We start from the raw sequence: 12,085 nt of genomic DNA, 5'->3' as shown, positions 1-12,085 counted from the left end.
GCCACTGGGTGAAGTTTATTGTGAAACCTTGAGGGGCGAGGACAGGACGGGCAGGTCGGGGTGGGGAGAGGAGCAAGTGCAGGCTCTAGGAGGCAGAGTCGGAGGCCTCTGAGCTGTCCTTGACATCGGTGCTCTCTGTGGTCTCGCTGACCTCGCTCAGATCCTTGCTGTCACCACCACTATCCTCAGCAGCCAGGCCCTTGTCCTCACGACAGGCCTCTCCCGAGCTTGGAAGCGAGTTGCCCCTGCTCTCCACCTTGTTCTCGATGGAGCCCAGCACCACGTGCCTGCCCTTCTCCTTCAGCTCCAGGTGTCGCCTCAGCTGCCGCCAGGAGCCCAGGAAGAGGCAGGAGGAAGGAGACAGGTCTGAGTCTCCAGACCACAGAGACCCCCTTCTGCCACCCAAGCCAGGGGTGAGGGCAGCCTGCAGGACTGAGTCAGAAGACCCGGGTGGAGTCCTGGCTCTGCCCTCTGTGGACCTGTTTCCCGTCCCACAAAGTGAGGGTGCATGTGCCTCCCCCACGGGGTCTGCTGCAAAGCCTGTTGAACGGCCCTGGCCCCCGAGGAGCCTGGGGCAGGCCCCTGACCTCCTCAGCCCAGCTGTCTTACTCCTGAGCCTTGGGGACCCTAGTTCTCAGTACACTGAGGGACCTCCTCCCTCACCTCTCACATCATGCCTCAGGCGGTACAAGCTTCGGGAGAGCATGCGATCTTGGGGCGATAGGGGCCCAGCTCCCCACCTGTCAGCTGAAGAAACTGAGGCGAACGGGGCCGTGACTCCCGGCAACACAGCCGCCAAGGCTGGCACGAATCCATCTCGCCTCTGGCCACAGAGGGCTTCCTACCGTCTCAGCACCCCGGTCCAGAGCTGCCCCTGACCTCCAGCAGGGCCTCCTATGCTTTGCCTTGCTTTTCCTCATCTGTGAGGACTGTGGCCCTGGCCCCACAGGACACTTACCTCGTCAGCCATCTGGGTGAGGTCCCGCTTCATCGCGTATGCATCTTCCCCATCTGCGTAGTATTTGGGTTCCACTTCGCTGATCCTGGGGGCAGGAGGTGGAGAAAAGGACGACCCAAATCAGGGGACAAATTCTCACCCTTCCGGCATCATATGCTAGTGGGGCAGGGTATCTGTTTTCCCCCAAAGGGCCCTTTCGGAGACAGCAAGCCCCGTTTCCAACGTGGCCTTCCCTTTGCGCCGTCCAGCAGTAAGCGGTAAGCAGCGTCCAGCGCCTTTACCCCCCTGGGGCCTGCCCCTGTCCTGTGTCCCTCATCTGGCTACCAAGGATCTGTTTCTGTGCTTTCTTGTGAACTGAAGCCCTGGATTCAGCCATCCCCTCCCCCCCATGCCCGGTTCCGTGTCACTTACTGAACAAGGCTGATTCCCGGGCCTAGCAATTAGAACTGAGGAGGAGGGGTGCTGCGGCCGCGGGTCCGGACAGCCACCACCAGGCCATGCGGCCCCTGCTCTGAGCAGCTCAGGGGCCAAGGCTGCACGGGGAGGTGTGTGTGCATACTCGGGGACCTTGCCACTGGAAGGGGCACTGGACTTGACGGCCTAGGAGAGCCCTGCTGGCCCCGAGACCGTGGGATTGCTGGCCACCAGAGACATCTGTGTCCAGGTCAAAGATCCCTCCTTGGATGCCCTTCCCAATAGTCCCTCTTTATCCACCACCAAGCTGAAACTGAATGCCGTCTCAGTGGGCCCTCCAGCCCAGCCTCACTTTCAAGTAGCTTTTGCTACCGTGTCCTGCACACATCATTTCCCTGCCAGGCTTTCTCTGTCCCGTGCCAGGCATACAGAGACTCCCACGTCCCTGAGTGGACCTGCCCTCATCCACCAGGACACCCAGGGCTCTAGATCCCTCCACTGCTCTTGCCGATATCCCTACCTGTCTGGATGTGCTTAGGTTTCTGTAGCGCCACGTTCTCCTTTCTCCTGGTCCTGCTTAGATGCTTCTAGGTGCCAGCTCACCACGAGTGCTGCACCTTGGCTTGTCCTCATGTCCTGGGCCCTCATCTCTACTCCTGAACCTTTACCCAAACACCTGTGTGCTCTTCACCTAGCCCCCGCCAGCGTCAGGCGACACAGCAAGCCACACCACTCTCCCGCCTCACAACACACCTCGAGCAAACTCCAGCAGGCAGGTGCCGGCACCACAGACACTGGAGTCCGCAGCCTGCTCCCCACCTCAGCTGACTCCAGGTCTGTCCTCCAGCCACCCCCATCCTCCCGCCTGGAAGGCGGCTCAGCCCACCTCAGCCGTCTGGATGCGCCAGGGCTGGGACCACCCCATTCCATTAGAAAAATCTGGAGCTACTTACTGAAAGTTGAGGGTGTTGGAATAGAGGTGCAGGGCGGCCCGGTTACTGCAGGGGAACAAGGAACTGCTAAGCTGAGCAGACTCGGCCACACAGGGACAGCGCATCTGGGTCCTCCGCCTCCCCCTCCACCCCCCTCCCCAGATCTCCACACGCCAGGGCACCCCAGGACCCCCATCAAGACATTATCTCCTCCCCCACCCCCCTCCCTCCCTCGGTCCTGGCTTCCACCTCTTCCTGACATGCAGGGAGACGTATTTGGCGTTGAAGTTCTCTATCATGGCTCGGGAGGCCTGGTCCATCAGCTTCTGTGCCAGGCCGAGGCGCCGGTGGGAACGCTTCACAGCCTGGTGGGAGAGGGCAGGGGACCTCGAGGGCTGCCCCAGGCAAGCCCACCTCCACCCCTGCCGCCACCCCCGGCCGAGCCCCACGCACCAGTGAGGTGATATGTCCGTGGGGCACATCATCCGGGTCCTCCTCCCTACAGCAAGAAGAAAGGAGAGGCTAGAGAGGAGCCTGGTGCAGGTACGCTCAGCGCCCCACGGCCCCAGCGTGTGCCCAGAGCAGGAGCACCAAGTCCTCTGGTGGCTCCACCGTTCCCCCAGACCCAGGGTGGGCTACAGCTGAGACTCTCAAAACCCCTCGTGCAGCCAAAAGACAGGCGCGGTGTCAATGGAGTTCAATGGAAATCCTGATCGTGCTAGAAAGAAATGAGCTATCGGGCCATGAAGAGACGTGGGGAAACTTTCAACGCATAGGACTTTGGTGAAAGAAGCCAGTTTGAAAAGGCTCCATACTGTAGGATTCCAGTCATAGGACTTTCTGGAAAAGGCAAAACTACAGAGACAGGAAGTAAGTGTATCAGTGGCTGCCATGGAGCGGGGGGAGGGGGGACAGAGATGAGAAATGCAGTAACACCCAAGATTTTTAGAGCAGTGAAACTCCTTCTGATTCTGTAAAGGCAGGTAGATATGGGTTGTTATACATTTGTCCAAATCCACAGAAGGCTACCGTGCGAACAGTGAACCCTAATATAAAGTATAGACTGTAGTAAAAATGTAGCAAGACTGGTCCATCAGCCGTCACCAACGTACTGCAAGATGTTAACGATCCAGAAAACTAGGGGGCAGATGGCAGGAGGTACACGGGAACTCTCTACGCTTTCCACCGGACTTTTTGTAAACCCAAAACTGAACTAAAAAAGTCTCTTGATTAATTAAAACAAGAAAAAGCAACCCACGCAGACCCAGCAGGCACATGTTGATGCCCACCCCCCAAATCCACGCCCCACCCCAAACTCTGGCATAGGGTTTCTGTCTCCTTCCTTCGTGACTCACATTTTGGCGAGGACGTACCCCACAATCTTCCCATTCTCATCCTCTGCGATGTAAGAGAGCTAGGTAGGTGACAGGGAGGAGAGAGAAGTCAGAAAAGGACCTCCTGTCAGAGCTGGAGGAGGCCTCGGCAGACACTTGGTCCCGCTGCCAGCCTGTCACTGTGTGCACGACAGGAACCGAACGGGTGGCAAGTTCAGTGACAGCTCCTGACCTCCCGCGCCAGTGGCTTGGTTTCCTTCGGCACACCCCACTGCCGGTGCTCTGAAATCTGCCCCTGTTGGGTTTCCCTGGGTCTGCCCCCCCCCCCACCCCGCGTCCCCCCGCCAACCGCAAAGTGCAGGGGCACGCACCTGGGGCCAGGAGAGGCCGTGGTAGAAGTAGTACTTCATCTGGTAGTTCTCGGGCAGGCACAAGAGATTGCAGTGCTGCATGTTCATCAGGTCCTCCGGCTGCGGGGCGGGAAGGCCACGGGCTGTGGTGACTCAGGAGGCCTCGGCCACGTTAGAACCCTGCTCCCGGTCTACTCACCGACCCCCACCCCCGCAGGGCTGGGCGGGCGCCGCGACTATCTGTCTGCACAGGCGCTGCGCACTGCCGCTGTGCAAAGATCATCTGTTCCGGGAATGGACCTGCGCGCCGGGAGGCTCCGGGACACCATCCGACGGAGCCCCGACATCCCTGTTCCGGTAGGCCCACCCCACCGGGACGGTGGCCTTCACCTGTCCGTGCCCTGCGGCCGCAGGCACGCGGGGCTGCCGGCCCGGGGCTCCGCCGGACCCCTCGGGAGCATGCGCACGCGGCCACCGGGCCCGCACCCACGCGGCGCGGACAGCCTCCCTCCCCAGCCCCTCACCCTCGCATTGCGGATGTTCATAACGGCGGCGGGGCTCGCGGCTCCCAGCGGATCGGAAACGCGCAGTCAGCTGCCGCCGCGCTCCAAGGCGACGCCTGGGCGGCCAGGCCGGGGCTGGGGCTGGGGCTGGAGCTGGGTCTCCGGGCTCGCGGGGGTGGCGGCGGAAGGGGCGGCGCGCGCCGGGCCCGGCCAAGGGCCGGAAGTGCGCGCCGCCGAACCCGCCCTCGTGGCCGCTCGGCCAATGCGTGGGGTGGGCCGCTGCGGGGGTGGGGCGCGCCCGCGGGGCGGGGCGGGGCGCGTCAAGGGCCCGGCGAGCCCCGGCGAGGGGCGGGCCGGTCGGCGGCGTGGGGCGGTCCCGCGCGCGCGCGGCGCCCCCGGGGCCGGGTCAGCCCGTGCCCTCCAGCAGGCTCGGAGGCCGCCCTCCTCCCGCGACCCCCCACAGACGCGCGCACACGGGCACTGGAGCACGCTCGGTTTTATTTCGCGCCTTCGGGGCTGGGGGCGGCGGGAGTGCACTGCGTGCCGGGGCTCTGGGCCAGGGCGAGGCGGCTCAGCAGGGCGTCCAGCATCTCCTCGCACATGGCGAGGCACCTCGGCACGTGGAAGCAGCCTGCGGCGGAGAGGCACGACAGCGGGTCGGGAGGTGCAGGGGTGTCCGACTGCCCCGAGCCCCTGCGGCCCTGCCCTGTACCCCACTCACCTTTGAAAGGACCCCCCTTGATGGTGAGAGCGACCTTCCCCTCTCGGTTCAGGTAGCCAAACCATTCACCGTACTCAGGATCGCGAAACTGGAATAACAAGACCACCGTGACAGCCAGCGCCTGCGGGGGTGGGGGGGGGGGGCCTCCCAGGTGCCACGGGGCCAGGGAAAGAGGGACCCACCGTCCCCACCGCACGGCAACCCCGGGGGTCAGAGCCGGGGCGGGCCCCAGAATCAGTGTTTTTAAAGGTGAGATGGTGTCCAGCACACAGATGAAAACATGGGGCTTTTTCCTTTCCGCCTGGGGCTGGGAGTGGGCCGCGAGGTAACCCGCTGGGGGAAGGGGCTCCAGGCTGTGATCTGAAACGCTACAAGAAGGACTAAGAAGCACCCTGTTTGGGGACGACATAATGTAATATATCGTGATAGTGCTGCTGGTCACAGAGTCGCGTGCGTTCTATAAAAGATTGGAACACTTCAGATGGACATGTTTTACTGTGTGTATACGTTGTACCTCAATACAACTGATAGGAAAAAGCAAAAGTAACTTTGTAGCAAGTTACTTATTCGGAGCCTGTGTTCCAGTACATGACACTGTAGACACCCAGCACCGAGGTCCCACTCTTGGCTGCCTCGCCATGGGTCCCAAATACATCTTCCCCTCCCTCAGAGCTACCTGAAGCCTGCCCCTGCCCGGCAGCTCCGTCGACCTATTATTCTGTGTGCCTTCCTTCCCCCTGCCAGCATCACCATCAGGCACCTATCCCCTGCGGGCCTGTTAGTTCCACCCAGACTACCCAGGATGGACCTCAAAGCCCTGGCCTAGGCCCCTCTGCTTCCTACCCTCAGAGACACTTCGGCGGACCCCTTCTCGGAAGCATCGTAGACGAAATCAATGACATTGAAGTTCACTATCAAAATGTCTTTACACTGATGCCTCTGTGGGGTACGTGAGTGGCTCAGTCGGTTGAGCGACTGACTCCGGGGCAGGTTGTGATCACGAGGTTTGTGAGTTTGAGCCCCCGCGTTGGGCTCTCTGCTGTCAGCTTCAGATCCCCCTCTCTCTGTCCCTCCCCCCTGCTCATGCACCTGCTCTCCCTCTAAAAAATAAATAAACACTTGGGGGGCCCTGGTTGAGCATCCAACTTTGGCTCAGGTCACGATCTCACGGTTTGTGAGTTCAAGCCCCACATCAGGCTCTGTGCTGACAGCTCAGAGCCCGGAGCCTGCTTCGGATTCTGTGTCTCCCTCTCTCTCTGCCCCTAACCCACTCATATTCTGTCTCTGTCTCTCTCAAAAATAAATAAACATTAAAAAAATTTTTTTACATAAATAAATAAGCACTAAAAAAAATAAATTCGGGCCTATGAGCTGTGTCTATTCATGTCATTTTTCTAGTGACTTTGTTTATGTCCTTCTTTATTTTTCCAGTACTCGATCTGCCACAGGAAGAATGTACCTGTTTTCCTGTCCAGGTTTTCCATGGATATCTGAATTTTTGCTTTAGGTATTCTGTTCTGTTGGATAGCGCATAATGATTTACCTGTTGGTGATAACCTTTGCAATCGCTCAATGCTATCACAAGCTCTTGAAAACGTATTCTTTAGACTTCGCTTTATGCAATTAACACCGCTGGCCTCTAACACATGTTGTTAATGAACGCATTCCGCATTAATAGCCTCAGTTGTCCTGATGCCGTGCTTGGAAGCCGTGATGTGTGCGTGCAGTATTGGAGATGCCTCTCTACCTGCCGTGGGATGTGAACACATTGGGGATTTCTACCGGTGACAAAGTCAGGCACTGCTAATACCACTGTGGAGGCGAGTGCTGAATTCCAATCAGAGGTCAGCGCAAATGGGGATGTCATTTTCTCCCACGTTTCAAAGCCCACACACCCCAGAACGAGACCCCCTACAGTTCCTCCTGTGCTGAGGTTTACCAGTGGAGTGCATCATGGCTCGAGAAACACATCAGGAATCTTCACTCATCACCAGGCACAACAGCCAAGGTGTCCCCTGAGCGGCAGCTGGTACGTCACTCTGCTCACAGTGCTTGGCCTCTGAGGGACCCCTGGCTTCCTTCCTACCTCACAGCTGATCCATTCTTGCCACCTTGGCCGGGCCCTCATATTCCCTCTTTCCTCTCCTGTCTCAAAAGCTTACTTTGCCTCACGGCTCACAGTATCATCTATATTCTTGTGACACCCAAGCGACCGTGGCCAGCCCAGACCTTGCCTGCTGGACCAGACTCTGACCCCTCTGCCCACTGCCGCTCGAACCCCAGGCCGGGCCCCTGTCCTCACCGGCCAGGATGGACAGCTACAGTCTCCCACCTCCCTGCTTTTGCACGCGGTCTGGAGTCTCCCTCCCAAAGCCCCCGGACCCAGTAATGCCTGAATCACGCAAGGTAACTCCTCCGTGCAGAACGACTCCTGCCTGTATTCTCTCCCACTCGCACTGCCCCCCCCCCCACCAGACCCGTATTTCCTTGTTTATATTCTGCCCCTCCTCCCGTGGAAACACCAGCTCCAGAGGGGCCGCTTTGCTGACTGACTAGAGAGTCCGGACCTCTAGAAACCCAGACCAGCCGAGGGACTGTGTCCAGTGTGGGGGAGAAGAAGGGGGTGTGGGGTCAGCCTCCCCAGCCCAGCCCAGCGTCCTCCCACGGCCAGAAAGGCCCGGGGAGGAAGGGCTGCCCGCTGTTTCCTCCACAGCCATGCCGAACCGGGAGCCCACTCACCTGGCGGAAGGTGTAGTCGGCCACCCGGCAGAAGAGGTGCAGTAAGGCAGGGTCCCCGCTGTCACTGTAGCCCATGAGGAAGGCAATCATGGCTTCGCTGTGGGGCCACCAGAGCTTCATGGCCCACTCCAGCTGAAAGCACAGAGCAGTGGCGGGGTCTGAGGGCCCTGGGTCCCACCCTCTGCCACTTCTGTCAGCAGGAAAGTCACCCCCATTCTCCAGATCACGGCTCAGACCCATCCGGCCCAAGCACTTGGAGCTTCATCGTGGGATGGATGTCTCTGAGGGTCTGAACGGCCCCTCTGAATGGGACTAGCTTCCTGAATGGGATGCACCCCACGTAGCCCCTTCCGAAGGGCCAGGGTGGGGTGACCTCTCCTTTAACCCTAGAATCGAAACCCCGTCTTCTTGTCCGTCTGTCTAAAGCCTCTTGGACACTCGGCTCCTGCCGGTGGCAGGCTCAGTCACCCTCTGCAGGGGCAAGTCTGCCCCAGCCGCTGAGGCCGCAGAATCACCCAGAGCGCCTTTCAAGGACGAGGGGGACGTACGTGAGGTTGAGGGCCACCGGCCTAGAAGTCAAGAGTTTGTCACCAGGGTCACACGGGGCAAGTTCATCACTCTGAGACCCAGGTCCCCCTCTGAAATGGGTGATGACAGCACCCGCCTCCTGGCGAAGAAAGCCTTGAACAGGCTAGTACCGTTGGCCCCGGGCGCATTCCCACCTGGGTGGGGCAGAGGCCGTCTGCATCCTGGAAGTAGAAGAGGCCTCCGTGGTCAGCGTCCCACCCAGAGCGGAAAGGCAACAGCAGGAACTTGTCAATAACGTGGGCTCGAAGTTCGGGATCGCCCTTCCTGATGGCGTGACGGAGCAGGAACCAGCCGGCCTCCAGTGCATGGCCTGACGAGGGTTCCAAGTGAGGCAGGCAGAAGAGCCTTCCCCAAGCAGGGGAAGGGGTGGGGGAGCTCAACCCCCCTGTGCTGCCTGCAGGCAGCTCCCTTTCTCCTTCACTAACAGCAGGAGTTGCCCTGAGCGGGCCCAACGGCCAACCCCCCCCCCCACCCCCCGCAGAAAGTTTGCCCTCACGGTCTGTCCTCGACTCCCTCTCCTGCTGCTGACACCCCAGCCTGGGAGGTCTGTCCCCGCCTCCCTGCCTGGTCCTCAGCGGCAGGTGGAGGGCACAGAGGGCGCCAGGCAGCCCCCAGGCGCTCCCCACATCTGAAGCCCAGAACCCAAGAGTGAGCGTTCCCTTCCTCCTGGGCCACCCCCAGCCCACCCTACTCCTCACCTGGGTTCTGATGTCGCCCCAGGCAACCAGAAAGTTCCTCACCATCCTCTGACACATTCTCCAGCACAGCCTGTCCATCCCTCTGTCGCGGGAGGAACAGGGAAGCTAAATGTGCCTTCAGCCCCTGCCATCCAACCAGAAAGATGCCCCCTCCCTCCCCTCTGTCACCTGCAGTCTTGGGCAGGCCGGGCTCACAGGGGAAATTTGAGAAGAGGCCCAAGGGCCTGGGTGCATTCTGACCCTTGCTTCGGGCTGGGCCCTGAGAGGTGGGAAGGGGGACACACTGAATGGGGGCCGAGACTGGGTGGCCTGGGCCTGCCCACAGAGGCCTGGAAGGACTTGGCTCTGGCCGGGTCTCCTGCTCCCTCTAACATGCCAGGGGCTCCAGCACCCTCCCTCCTGCCCTTGGCCCCTCCCTCCGGAGCTCCCCTGGGCCCTCTGCCTTCCCCAGGGTGTAGGGTCCTGCGCTTCCCCGGCCTCCGTGTCTCCCCATCCGTAAAGGGGACCATCGGTGCCCAGCTGGGGTGGCAGTGGTGAGGCGTGAGCCAAGGAGGTGCTGCAAGGGGTGGGGAGCGGGAGTCCCCCGCTCCCCAGCCCCCCGAGACCCATCCTGGCGGCCGGCGTCGGCCTCCCGTCCCCCGGACGCGTCCCCAACCTGGACATGCTGCAGGATCCTCTGGGCGCACCAGTCCCCCAGCTCCGCGTAGTTGCCCGCCAGCTCCTCGTCCGCCTCCCCCAGCTGGTCCACGAGGTTGAGCAGCATCATGGGCACCGCCACGGACTCGGAGGCCGGGGCCCCGGGGAGCCGGGGCCGGCCCAGCCCCGATGGGTCCTCCCGGACCCAGTACACGATCTGCTCCATCATCTCCACTGCTTCGCTCTGGGTGGGGAGAAGGGAGGCGAGGGGAAGGTCCGGGCTGAGGACGCATCCTGGTCCCTGAGGTCCTGCCTGGGGGTGGGGTCCTGACCGGGACGGGGGTGGGGGGAGAGCCCCCTCCTCCCACCCACTCATGGGATGCCTTCACCGAGGGCTGACTCTGGGCCCAGCGCCATGTCGGCTGCTGGGGGCCGGGGTGGATCTGCCCCACCCTGCCTCGGGGGTTCCCAGCGTGTGGGTGCAGGCCACTGCCAGGCATCCGGGTCAGGTCTGAAAGCACGGGGGGCTCCAGGGAGGAGGGAGAGCTCCCTCCCGGCCAGGGCAGGGCAAGGATTGGTCCTTTTCTGCCTGGTGCCCAGTGTAGGGATTCAGAGGTAGAGACTTCTGGGAGGGGCCACGGTGACAATACAGCACCGCGAGGGGGGGGGTGTGGCCAGCAGCCCCGGGGCCCCGGGATGGGGGGGCGAAGACAGGATTGACTTTGATAAGAGACCCGGCCTGCAGGCAGAGCCCGGGGCGGGGAACGCTGGTACCCAGGACTGGAATGCATCAGGGAGACCCACGTGCTGGTGCTGCCTCCCTCCCACACACCTGGTAACGCGCTTCCCCCGTCACCCTCCACAGCTCGTTCATGGCCATGGTGTAGAAACACTCGCTGAAGATGGTTCGCTGCACCTTGACCGGGCGGCCGTCCCGAGTCAGCACAAAGGCACACTTCTTTCCAGGAGGTGCCACTCGGGCATAACGCAGCAAAAATTCGCCACCTGGTGGTTGAGAAGTCGGCCTGCTAGAACTCAGGTGAGGACACTGCCACCTTCCCCTTCCTTCCCACCCGTGAGCGTCCCCAGGCCCTTCGCTGCTTCTAGACCTCTCTAGGAACTAGAGTACACTTGGAGGTGCCTCTGGGGAGATGGTGGGAGGGGAGGGGACACCTGCTTTTGCCGCGTCCAGAAGTTCGGGGCTGCGGAAGCGCTCGAGTTTGCGGTACAGGCGACAATACATCCACACCTGTGGGGGAGCAGAGGGAATCTGGCTTCAGTGGGGAGCAGCGGGGTCCTCAGGGCTGGGACGAGCAGTGCTCAGGTGCCGCCGTCATGGGAGGAAGAACGTGGAGGGGACCGGTCTCGTGTGTGTGTGTGTGTGTGTGTGTGTGTGTGTGTGTGTTGACCGCGGACAGGCGGAGCTGACGTCCCCTACCTGCCTCCCCTGCAGCCACACATACTTGAGGTCATCATACACCTGCCCGTCTCGGCCAAGGCACGTGAAGAACCCCCTGTGGGAGGCACAGTATCAGCGAAGCGGGGGAGGGGCTGCACCCCCCCCTCCCCCCCCCCCCCCCCCCCCCCCCCCGCCCCACCGCCCTGCGGGGCTCGGCAGATCTGGGTCCGCGGAGAGCGAGGTGGGGGCTCAGGAGGGGCAAAGACCCCTGCTGAGGACACCACAAGGGGGAGACGCACCCATGCTCCTGGTCGTGGGAGTGCTCCACCCAGAAAGCCACCACGCGGTCCAACTCCTGCCCCACGCGCTCCTTCCAGGCCTGCAGAGCCTCCCGCTCCTGCTCCTTTTCCATGTCCTGAGGGGAACTCGGGACTTGGAGACCCAGCTGCCCAGCAGACGTCCCCAGCTTCCCAGGCCCCAACCTCCTAGACAGGTTCCTCTGTGTCCCAAGTCACCCCAGGCTCCTGTGGCCCCCAGGACCACCTGACCCACCCCCCTTAGGCCCCCAGGCCTCGGGACCCAGACCTCAGGGTCTCCCCGCACCCATGCCGGAGGCTGCCCTCTGGCCCAGGACCGGCCCCAGGACTGACCCCACCGTCCCGGGAACCCTTCATGACAACGCCGTCCCCACTACGGGCCCCACCGCTGGGCTGCCGCACTCGGAGACCCCCGCTCATCCCTCCTCCAGGAAGCCAGACGGAGCTGGTCGCCGTCCCGTGACTGTCATTCAGCTGACCCAGCGGCGCCCCACCC

The 12,085-nt window shown here is 61.9% G+C and overlaps 2 protein-coding genes across 3 annotated transcripts; both read right to left on the bottom strand.

The window, feature by feature from the left end:
* NAA10 (N-alpha-acetyltransferase 10, NatA catalytic subunit) lies at window positions 1-4,693 on the bottom strand. 2 transcript variants are annotated; one of them, XM_019437691.2, is made up of 8 exons: window positions 4,513-4,693; window positions 4,010-4,108; window positions 3,660-3,718; window positions 2,758-2,803; window positions 2,554-2,669; window positions 2,326-2,370; window positions 959-1,043; window positions 1-322 (listed from the first exon to the last, which is right to left on the bottom strand). In XM_019437691.2, the coding sequence occupies exons 1-8, from the start codon at window positions 4,531-4,533 to the stop codon at window positions 86-88; spliced, it is 708 nt and encodes a 235-aa protein (XP_019293236.1). In that variant the 5' UTR covers window positions 4,534-4,693; the 3' UTR covers window positions 1-85. The 2 variants fall into 2 exon arrangements, with proteins under 2 accessions (XP_019293236.1, XP_019293234.1); XM_019437689.2 differs by lacking the exon at window positions 4,513-4,693 and adding an exon at window positions 4,188-4,434.
* Window positions 4,694-4,972: 279 nt separating this feature from the next.
* On the bottom strand, window positions 4,973-12,085 carry RENBP (renin binding protein). Its single transcript, XM_019437680.2, has 11 exons — window positions 11,923-12,085; window positions 11,572-11,687; window positions 11,312-11,387; window positions 11,047-11,122; window positions 10,706-10,878; window positions 9,893-10,117; window positions 9,238-9,319; window positions 8,674-8,849; window positions 7,952-8,083; window positions 5,213-5,300; window positions 4,973-5,122 (listed from the first exon to the last, which is right to left on the bottom strand). The coding sequence occupies exons 1-11, from the start codon at window positions 12,007-12,009 to the stop codon at window positions 4,989-4,991; spliced, it is 1,365 nt and encodes a 454-aa protein (XP_019293225.1). The 5' UTR covers window positions 12,010-12,085; the 3' UTR covers window positions 4,973-4,988.

This window comes from Panthera pardus, unplaced genomic scaffold, assembly GCF_024362965.1.
Source record: "Panthera pardus isolate Hobbes unplaced genomic scaffold, ASM2436296v1 HiC_scaffold_27, whole genome shotgun sequence".
Classification (NCBI taxonomy): domain Eukaryota; kingdom Metazoa; phylum Chordata; class Mammalia; order Carnivora; family Felidae; genus Panthera; species Panthera pardus.
The sequence above is the reverse complement of the archived record's forward strand: the minus strand, read 5'-3'. Positions and strand labels throughout refer to the sequence as shown.